This window comes from Asterias rubens, chromosome 7 (assembly GCF_902459465.1).
Source record: "Asterias rubens chromosome 7, eAstRub1.3, whole genome shotgun sequence".
Taxonomy (NCBI): domain Eukaryota; kingdom Metazoa; phylum Echinodermata; class Asteroidea; order Forcipulatida; family Asteriidae; genus Asterias; species Asterias rubens.
The window spans coordinates 16990766-17001680 of NC_047068.1; the positions used below are offsets into that span (position 1 = coordinate 16990766).

Sequence of the window (10915 nt, forward strand, 5' to 3'; positions counted from 1 at the left end):
TAACAGCGCCCTCAAGTGTTAAAAAAAGTAAACAAAAAATAATCACTGAACTATCGATGAAAAACAGCTACAGCTAGCTCAGCAGGTCAACTCGTTTATTTCTCAACAATCTAAAAGGTAAAGTAATATAGAATAGAAAGAAAGTATTAAATTGAAGTAAACATTAACTATTATTTTGTCTGATAAGTATACTGATATAGTTGCGATAACGTAACCCTCCTCCCGACGGCCGCCAGTTATCGCAACTAATTTTGCCTAAATTTAGTGCTGACTTCAGATCAGATTTTATCTGGGCATGCTGGCCGGGCATACATCCTTAATTCTATTTAAACCCCCATTACTTTGGTACATGACCGAGTCTACATCTATTTACATGTATCCTCCACTTACCAGTTCTCACGCTATTTATGCCCTTTTCTTTGAATTGGGAAAAAAATAATGAAAAATGATGCCATATATCAACCGATGCCCTAATTATCTTTATTTGTTAATATGAAGTTTGCAAACATATATTAAAACTTGATGGACATTGATTGAAATGTTCACACCACACAACGATCTTCGATGACTTCAACTGGCCTCATTTGTTTCGAGTTTTTCCTGTGTTCACGGCAAACGAGAAAGTATGGTTTCCCGGTGAAGCCATACATGGAAGAAACATCTGCAGTGACTACAAGTGTTCTTTGAGACTCTTAGTATGACTCTATAGCCAGCAGTTGCCTTCATTTTACTAAAAAAAAAATTATTAAATTTTCAAAATTACCATGGTAACTTGCAAAAAATTAAAAAAAATTATAAAAATATAAAATGTGTGAATAATTACTGGCTTTTAAATCTGGTTTTGTTTTTTTTTCTTTTTTTTTCTTCTTAATATTTACAATAAAGCGTATTTAAATAAACAGTGATAATTGAATCAACAAGCTGATGTTTAAATTTTAATATTAATAATAATATTGATATGAGGGTTAAAAAATAAAAATCTCCAAAAATATTAGAAAATGATATAAGGCACATGGCTTCTTTAAGCCTCTGTATTTTTTTTTCAGAAAGCTCAGCAAAACATTCAGTCACATGATTTTGATCATCATGAATTGTGAATTGAAATAGTGTGTGATGAAACTTTTTCGGTGGGCAAATATTTTTATATGGCCTCAACATTATGACATGTTTTTGAACCTTGTAGAAATGCCTAAAATACCAAACCTTTTGCGTTTACAAGTGCAAATGACTAGTGGAGCCTTACGTGTTTCTAAGTTTTGGTCAAGGGAGAGGAGACTCTTTGCTTGGCAAATAAAACCACACAATTTTTATCTAGGGACTGTTTACATCGCGCACAGAGAGGTAAAAGATTTGCACGATTTTAGGGACACCTCGAAAACAGGACCTCCTACGATATCTCTTTTTTTTATGCCAGCAAGATGCTTTCTCGCTACCAGGCAGCAATGGTTCTTAGTGGAGTAGGGGATGCTATGGGATACAAGAGTGGCGACTGGGAATTCAACTTCGTCGGCCAAGACATCCACCACGAGTTGAGGAAACTCGGTGGGCTTAAAGCTCTTAAAATAAAGCGTAAGTTTAGTTTTGATGATCATAACAAAAGTAGCGGATTGCTAAGTTTGTGTGGTGGTGATTACCGCAGCCCTACCTACCTCCTAGAAAATAACTATGAATGAGGTTTCGTTCCACTATCGTCTCCACGTGGAGGCGATAGCAGAATGAACCTCATCTCAGGACTGGAGTAAACCTACTCCTAGAACTATGCGGTTTCGTTCCGCTTTCGCCTCCCATGAGGCGGTAGCGGAACGAAACCGCATAGTTCTAGGAGTAGAGTAAACCCTGCCCATCTCTCTCTTTTTTTCTTTCTTTTTTTCATAACGAAAAATTAAGCTTGTTAAATCATTGTAGCTGGCAAGCCTACCAATGTTTAGGCTGTTTTGTTTACATTATTTATGACATGGTTCAAGAGTAGTAGAACTATGAGGTTGGTTCTGCTATCGTCTCCACAAATATAATTTCCTTCTTCTCTTTTGTTTTAGTGCCTGACTGGCAGGTCAGCGATGATACAGTTTTACATCTAGCCACAGCAGAAGGTATTAAATATTTTGATGTTTAGCCTACATGAACAAAATGTTTGTATTGTTATGCTAAAACAATTGTCATCTCACTGAGATGAAAATTTATTTTGTTTGCTACTTTCTCAAAAACTACAGCACCCAAGCAAGTTATATTTTGAGGGTTCCCAAAATGTTTGCCATGATCATTATCTGTAAAGTTAAATTAAACCATGAAAGTTTAGTGTGAATCTGTGCCGGAAGTATGTGTTTTGTGTCATCCAAATAGTAGCCAAACCTTTTAAATCTCTGCATAATGTCCTAACGCCTAAGGGACCATTTTCTATATTAGCTTTGCTTCATATACGATCCTTCTGCAGTGTCACATTTGTTTGCATAGTTCTTACCAACCTATGTTTTGAAACATGTATTTTGCATTTCATAATGACTTAGGGCCTACTATTGATGCCTTTTTGTCTTTTTGATGCTGACTGGAAAACGAATGAACTTTAAACCTTAAACCTTGATCTGTCTTTTCTCCCATTATAGCTCTAGCAACCAATAAACCAGTTGGTGATGACCTGTTTGCAGAGATTGCTTTTCACTACAAAAAAGGAGGCACCAAAGACATGAAAGGAAGGGCCCCAGGTAATGTATGCTTATTGCTTACTCTTCATAGATTGATTGTTTGCTTATTTTTTAACAAAAGGCCCTTTCACATGAGCACCAGTTACAAGGGTCCTCAGTTTTTTGGATACGGTTGTCTGTTACTTTGTTCGATTTGGGCCGCAGTCGTTTAACAAGCTTCTTAAAACACAAACTGTAAAAAACTTATTATTTATTTATTTTGTTATATATTTTTTGGGGGGTGGGGGTTGGGGTAGGGGTGGGGGATTAATGCTTGTTCATTATACCTGAACACTTTCTTATATGCTCTGTGCATGAGAGAAGTTATATTGCCATAGCAAGGTTCCTTGCTTATATTTATTTTTATCTTATTACACTTAGCACAGCAATAAATTATTGTGGACATAATCACTTCAGATTTTCAGCCAGCGGTATCTAAAAATAGCTACCACCTTTTGAAATGAAATGTTCACAGGTTAGTTTGTATAATCTCATAACATAGGATTAAAACTGAACTGAACACATGCATGTTTTACAAACACTTGATGTCCTGTTTTTTGTTTTCTTCACACCATGTAGGTGCAACAACAATGAATGCACTCCATCAATTAAAGCCAATGTCTCCGAAGGGATACATCATTCCATTTAACAATAGGTATGTGTTTAAAAGTTAAGAGTTTAAAACTTTGCTCAGTTTGAGAACAAGCAAGAGAGGTTGACAGTAGTCGGAGATTTCAAAAATATTCAGTTGTGTGCGTGGAAGAAGGGCTTACTATATAAATGGTATTATTATTATTATTGTTATTATTATTATTACTTAAATGGCTCCGGACAATACAAATGTAGCATTACTGTTACATTTTTGTTGTGGAGATGAGATGTGTCCTCATTCCAATGCAGAAGTAACCTTCTTATGGTGACTAATGAATGGCAGAAAAACCAATTAAAATATCACACTCGGTTGTCTTTCAACACAATTTTGCTTTCTCAAGTAATTTTCATTTCCTTCTACCACGCACCTGTCATTTTAATTTAGAAGGCAGACAGTTAGAACATGGCAAACAGCTTCTTTTATGGGAAGCATCTAGATTCACAGAAGTTTAGAGAGCTATAATGTACAACATTGTAATTGTGTATAGGATTTGAGGCATTGCATGGTGAGGTATCAATATATATTTGGTTTGCGGTAACACCATGTGTGTATCTACTTGCCAGGTAGAGTTTGTTCTTAGAGAACTGTCTTGCTTAATTCTACTTTGCGGAGTAGAATTGTTCGGGTGTTTGGGAGACTTCTCAGTTCTGAAAAGAAGTGTCCTGCTTATTAACTATTACCTGGGCGGATGGTATAGAAATAGGCTGGGACTACTACTTTAGCTTATAGGATCGTAATTAACTGTACTTCCGCGGAGTCAGTCTTGGGTTGGTCTCTTGTAATTGTTGTTCTTATTTACCTGGTCTAGTAGCAGTGCCAACGTTCGTTGTACAAAAAAGAACATTGAATGAATTGCTTCTTTTTGACAATGGACAGCTTCAAGGCTTTGGAGTACTGCCAATGCCACCAGTATCAAGAGCAAGTTTAAGTGTGCACCATGGTTAACTTAAAGTTGACTATCTTGACTCAAACCCAGACTACTAGTGGATCATCGGTTAACTGCTGTGGTCGACCATTTTGATCCAGCCTCATGACCATGGTTTCTTTGCTGGTCCCGATAGCCTGTTCCATTCTACCAAGTGTAAATCATAGAGAGGAACCAGTGTCACCCAGGGGTATTAATGGGTACCTGCGAGGGTAGAGGTTGATATTGTGTATGAAAAGCCACAAGCGCCTTACAGGCAGCTCAGGGCTGTATACTCCAAAGGGTGCTGAGAAACATTTAAAAAGGGATGTTACTGGCCCTATGACCAGGGCACTAATGTAAAGCACATTGATACGGTTATTGTGAAATGCGCTTGACTAGGCTTCCAAACGAGTCTGTCGAGTGAGTGTTTCATTGCGCACATTGCTGGTCAGTAGTTGACTAAATGTGTGCACACGAACTTGCTCAATTAAGTATAGCCAGCATAGGAGTTTTTGCAAGGGGGAGGCTTTTGTGTCACTAGGTTGCAATAGAATCATATTGTTTTGAATATGCTGGGCAAAAAATTGCATATCAAGTAACCACAAGGGAAACTGACTGGGTAAATTTTAAAGATTCTTTGAAATTTCTGATACAGAGGAGGTGGATGTGGGGCCGCAATGCGAGCCATGTGTATAGGTCTGAGATATAACAGACCAGAGCAACTAGAAGACCTTATAGCTGTCAGTGTAGAGAGTGGTCGGATGACACATAACCATCCAACCGGATTCCTTGGGAGCTTAGCGAGTGCTCTTTTCACTTCTTTTGCTGTGCAAGGCAAACCAGGTATGTCAAGTTGTACCTCCTGTGTTATTGGAGCAATGTAACTATATTTAAATGCACTGGACCTGTTTGGTAATTGTCAAAGACTGTTATTCTCACTTGGTGTATCCCAACATTTGCATACAAGAACAAGTCTATGAGAATTTGGGCGCAATTGGTCAATGAAGTTGTAAGAAAAAACACCCTTGTTACACAAACTTGTGTGCTTCCAGATACCTGAGAAAGGCTTCAGGCCTAAAGTCTTTCTCAGATTTAGATATTTTAGTGAGAAATTACCTCTTTCTCAAAAATCTTATTTGGAGGGTAACGTTTCTCACAATGTGTTATACTATCAATTCTTTTGACTGTGTTCTTTCTTTGTGACATTTGATACTCCTTATATTATCATAATAGCTGTGTCTCAGAATTGTTTTTAAAATTAATCTGGGGACAAATCTGTGATGGGCGGCACAATGTATTTTTGCTCAGAGTGCTGGGCAAAAACTACGAGTTCTGGCCAGGCTCACCCAGCACCGCCAACTGTGGCTACAACATTGATAGCCACAACCAATGTAGGATGTTATTGACTGTTTCCATCTACATAAATTTCTTGTCTGTTATTGAAACAGTCCATCAGTGGGGAGCAGCACTGATGAGTACACTGCCTAAAGTCATGGAATACATCAAGTCCGTTGGTAGAGATGTGGAACAAAATGAGTCCAAGTGGTGAGTTGTTGCTCAAAATTTCCTTTTTAATTTCTTCTTTATTGAGACATTGGTGGCATGCCATGGTGGAGTGGTTAAGAACATCGAACTTAACCTCTGGGCCCAATTTCACCAGGGTTTACCAGCTAATAAACTGCCAATTTGTGACTGGTATCCCGCTTATTACTTAACAATTCCAAACAACTATTAAGTAATATTTTCTGTAATAGATGTTAAATTTGCATCTGGGTAGAATATTAATTTTGGTTTTTACCCATACACTGATGTGTGTTGGCACTGTTTACTCAGTACATTCCCGAGTCCTGTGACAAAATATTTTCTGCTCAAAGCAGCTCTATAAAATTGGGCCCTGGTGTTTCTGATCAGCAGAGTGTGGGTTCAAGCACTAAGATTGGTAGTGCATGTAAAAGAACCTAGAGCAAATTTTGTGGAAATATAAGGGTTAACATCTCTGTTTCTGGTTCACATAGCAAGCACCCTTGTTCACAAGTTGCCTCAGGGTTGTGAGCTACAGTGATTATTGATTATTCATAAATACCTCGGACAGTATCGCTATTCCTATTGGTGGAGAGCGCGTCACGTGGGTGTGTATAAACTTTTCTTTATGACCGGTAAAAAGTGTTAATTCTTGGGCGTGACACGCGACCTTGCACCTGTTCTTATAAGACAGTTTCTTCATTCCTATTGGTCGAGAGCAACGGCTGAAACAGTTGTGCCACATCACGCGATACGCGCGACGCGCACAGCATTCCCTTGTAAGGAGTTGTTTACCCGAGGGCGGCGGAGGGCTTTACCATTTCATAGCTGGAGGGGTGTTGTGTTGAAAGAAATCATTAACAATTATAATTTTTGCATTTATTTTACTTTTTGACCAAAAAGGGATGATGTTTTTGACCGAAATCGGTTTTAAACTAGTGGTTTAAACCCGCCAAGGCCTGGTTCTTTATAATTTACCTCGACTTCGTTTCGGTAAAATTATCAAGAACCAGGCCTCGTTGGGATTAAACCAGTAGTTGAAAACCTCTTCACCACACATTGATTCTCTTATTATGTTCACTTATGAGGCATCCTTGGTTTCATTAAACCAATTCCTTTTTTAAAAGATCATTGACAACTTCTAGTTTTACAGATTGTCGTTGTTATTTTCATTGTCTGTAGATGATAATTTTTGTAGGTCACTCAGGTAGAGTTGTTTCAAATTTTGTATAAAAAAAACATTTTACTTTCTCTCTAGGAATTACTTTGAAGAAAAATGGAAAAGCTACTTGGATCTACGCGGCATCTCTGACGGAACAAGTGGCCCCAAGTTCCCTGAAGTGTACGGCATCAAAGAGAGGGATGAGTTTTACAAGTCGGTTAGCTTCTCCGGCTGGGGTGGTGCAAGCGGCCATGATGCCCCGATGATTGCGTGAGTATGAAAACTTTTTCAACTTGTATAGGATTTCAGGCATTGCATGGTGAGGTATCAATATGTATTTGGTTTGCGGTAACACCATGTGTGTATCTACTTGCCAGGTAGAGTTTGATATAAACAGGCTCACTTCTCTCTTATCTCTTCAGTCTCCTGACGATGACTAGAGCAAGCTAGTCGAAATGTTGAGACCAATTCAAGAACTGACTCAGCGGTAGTGTAATTAATTACGATCCATAAGCTAAAGTAGTAGTCTCGCCAATTTTCTATACCTTCCGCCTGGGTAGTAGTTAAAAAGCAGCACACTTCTTTTCAGAACTGAGAATTCTCCCGAACATTCAATAAATCTAGTCCGCGGTAGTAGATTAAGGAAAGACAGTTCTCTAAGAACAAACTCTACCTGCCAAGTAGATACACACATGGTGATACCTCAAACCAAATATAATTATTAACTTGGATTCTGGTTAACCTGTGTGTGTCCAGATTACAGATCAGTCGCCAGGTTGAGCAAGATGCTTTACTAAAATAGCTTCTCTCCTGGGACATAAATTGGTACCTTCAAGGGTACAGGTTGATATTGTGTATGAAAAAGCCTTTGGAGCGCTACGGTTGCCCATGTTGTATACTCCCCGGCCAGGGAGCTGAGAAAGATTAAAGGAATTGGCCCAATGACTAGTGTAAAGGGCATTGATACCGCTACTGTAAAATGTGTGAAATAAAAAGATATTTTTATTATTATTAATTACAACTCACTTTGTGGCAGTTAAGTTTATTAAGTGAGAAGTCCCATCGATCCACTAAGCAAAAGAAAAGTCCTGGCCAATTTCCTACCTTCCTACTTGTTGTGCTATTATCCTTTGGTCCTTAGCTTCTGTTAAAGCCAACAGGACCCAATTTCATAGAGAGCTGTTTAAGCACAAAACTCAGCTAAGCACTACCAAACTATGCTTATCAGACATGTCGTGATAAGGTTACCAGCCATGAACAATTGAACAATGTGTGAATGGTATCCTGCTTCAATTCTGCTTAGCAGAAATGTATCAAGCAATATTTTCTGCTTAAGCAGCTCTATGAAATGGGGGCCCCAGTCAGTTGATCCGTCTGATTGTTACACAGCTATGATGCACTGCTGGGAGCTGGTGACTCTTGGAAAGAGTTCTGCCTACGTGGCATTCTACATGGTGGGGATAACGATTCTACCGGTGCCATAGGGGCATGTTGGTGGGGAGCTCTTTATGGGATGAAGGACGTCCCTCTCAAGCATTACGAGGTGGGGACATGCTAACAATTATGCTTGCCAGAACAAGTTCAATTGCTAAATAAAATAAAATATCAAATGTAGAAACTGGGACTGTTCTCCTTATTTTTGCTTAAAGCCATTGGACACTTTCGGTAAACAGTATTATCCAAAGGCCCACTCTTCGTGTATCACAACCTATATATAAAATAACAAACCTGTGAAAATTTAGGCTCAATCAGTCATCAGAGTCGGGAGAAAATAACAGGAAAACCCACCCTTGTTTCCACACGTTTCGCCGTGTCATGACATGTGTTTACTATAATCCGTAATTCTCGATGTCGAGAATTGATAATTGTTTTAATGTTTCCTCATAAAGTAAAGCATTTCATGGAATAATATTTAAAGAGAAGTCTTTTACCATTACCTTCTGTAAACTCTGTAAGTTATTTGTAAATCTGTATAATGGCTTTAACAGAAAATGGGGCAGAAATCATTGTACCAATTTGAGCTCTCTATTTACAAACCCAGACAAAATATTTATATTTATGTATTTGTTAATAACCCAATGTAAATGGATTTTGTCCCTTTCTGCTTTTATCCACCAGGAACTTCTAATGTTCAAACTTGCCCCTTCCCTATACCCCCTTTGTCACCCTCTTCATTGTTCATCCATAGAGCTTTCTGCCTCTCTCCATCTCTTGCTGGTTACCAACCAAAAGTCCATAAGGGTTTCATTGTTACAACTGGTGCCCCATTCATTTTGGGCTTAGCAAAGAAATTTGCCGAGCAGTTATTTCTGCTTTAACCACTTTAATGAAACTGGTCCCTGACTGCCATTACACTAGTGTGCTGTTGTCCCCACCTGTGTATGTTGTGTTGTCATTAAAGACAGTGGACACTTTTGGTAATTGTCAAAGACCAGTTTTCTCACTTGCTGTAATCTCATCATATGCATAAAATAACAAACCTGTGAAAATTTTAGCTCAATTGGTCATCGAAGTTGCAAATAATAATGAAAGAAAAACACCCTTGTCACATGAAGTTGTGTGCTTTCTTATGCTTGATTTCGAGACCTCAATTAATTCTAAACTTGAGGTCTCGAAATCAAATTTGAGGAAAATTACTTCTTTCTCAAAAACTACATCAATTTAGAGAGAGCTGTTTCTCACGATGTTTTATACTATCAACGTCTCCCTATAACTTATTTTCAAGTATATAGCTTTTATTCTAAAAATTATTTTGAGTAATTACCATAGTGTCCACTGCCTTTACGCCTTTGAGAAAGACTCTGATAGGGTCGAAATAACAGGCCACTAACTATTTTTGTTTCCCGTTTCTGTTTTTTCTTTAGAAATTGGAGTATAGGGCCAGGTTGGAGACAGTGGGGCAGGAACTATACAAGCTCAGCCACCCTGAGTAGCAGTATGGGTCGGACTGTAGAATGGTCCCCTGTCTTATTCCAAGGATTTTCCTCAGAGGGACAGGATACCTCTGGTAATAGACCCTTCCAATGAAATATGTAAATTGCACTCAGCGCGTGCGCACTAACGTTTTGGTTGGCAAAATGAGGGAGTATCGCGCTGTTTTGTACATGGCTAACAGGTGCGTGACGCAGACGCGATTGCGCGTCTACTTAGTGCACAACTCTATGGCGTTTGCCAACCAACAGGGTCTGTACGCATGCGTGAATGTTGTTAGCATATTTCATGGGAAGGGTTCATTGTCAAAGACCAGTATTCTTACTTAGTGTATCCCAAAAATTTATAAAATGACAACTGTGAACATTTTGGCTCAATTGGTCACTGAGGTTGCAAGAGAGTAATAACAGAAAAATACCCTTGTTGCACAATCTTTCTTCAGATACCTAACAAAGACTTCAGGTTTGAAGTCTTTTATTATTTGAGTGAGATATTACGTCTTTCTCAAAAACTATGTTACTTCAGGTGGAGCCGTGTTTTCACAATGTTTCATACTGTCGACAGCTCTCCTGTGCTTGTTAACAAGTTTTTCTGCCAATAATTATTTTGAGTAATTACCAATACACCACATGTAGGACTTTCTGAAATTATCAACAATGACAACTGTGAAGTGAAAGATAAAATGTGCAATAGTTTTCTAAGAATCGTGTTGAGATTAAAATAATTTGAATGATGCCGAAAAGGTATGCAACTTAGCTTCTCACCTCGTTTTTGGTTATTAAGTAACTGTTTATTATGGTTATTAAGTACATTATAGAGTAGAGATTACAAGTTATTGAATGATTTTAATATAAAACACTAACCTATTTACATATATTTTAGATAATGATCACTCTTTAACAAAATTTCTATACATGATGAGCCAGTTATAAAATTGCTTGGAATTAAAAACAATTTTTTGTACAAGATTATTTTACATTGTTGAATGTGATTTATTTGATCTGTGCTCTTACTAACAAACCCAAGTAAAAGGCAGGGTATACTTTCGAATCACTGCCTGCAAT

The 10915-nt window shown here is 38.1% G+C and overlaps 1 protein-coding gene across 3 annotated transcripts; it reads left to right on the plus strand.

The window, feature by feature from the left end:
* The first annotated feature begins 63 nt into the window (after positions 1–63).
* On the plus strand, positions 64–10018 carry LOC117292219 (protein ADP-ribosylarginine hydrolase-like). 3 transcript variants are annotated; one of them, XM_033774184.1, is made up of 10 exons: positions 64–117; positions 1415–1569; positions 2037–2090; positions 2601–2699; positions 3258–3333; positions 4893–5080; positions 5686–5782; positions 7017–7190; positions 8310–8463; positions 9785–10018. In XM_033774184.1, exons 2-10 carry the CDS (start codon positions 1419–1421, stop codon positions 9851–9853), a joined length of 1062 nt encoding a protein of 353 aa, XP_033630075.1. In that variant the 5' UTR covers positions 64–117; positions 1415–1418; the 3' UTR covers positions 9854–10018. The 3 variants fall into 3 exon arrangements, with proteins under 3 accessions (XP_033630075.1, XP_033630076.1, XP_033630078.1); XM_033774185.1 differs by having other exon boundaries at positions 66–114; positions 1413–1569; XM_033774187.1 differs by having other exon boundaries at positions 78–117; positions 1419–1569.
* The last annotated feature ends 897 nt before the right edge of the window (positions 10019–10915 follow it).

Coding starts and splice junctions, on each gene's coding strand:
- LOC117292219 (XM_033774184.1), top strand. CDS start 1,419: ATGCTTTCTCGCTACCAGGCAGCAATGGTTCTTAGTGGAGTAGGGGAT. Junction 1,570..2,036: donor TAAAGCTCTTAAAATAAAGC/GTAAGTTTAGTT, acceptor CTTTTGTTTTAG/TGCCTGACTGGCAGGTCAGC. Junction 8,464..9,784: donor TCCCTCTCAAGCATTACGAG/GTGGGGACATGC, acceptor TTTTTTCTTTAG/AAATTGGAGTATAGGGCCAG.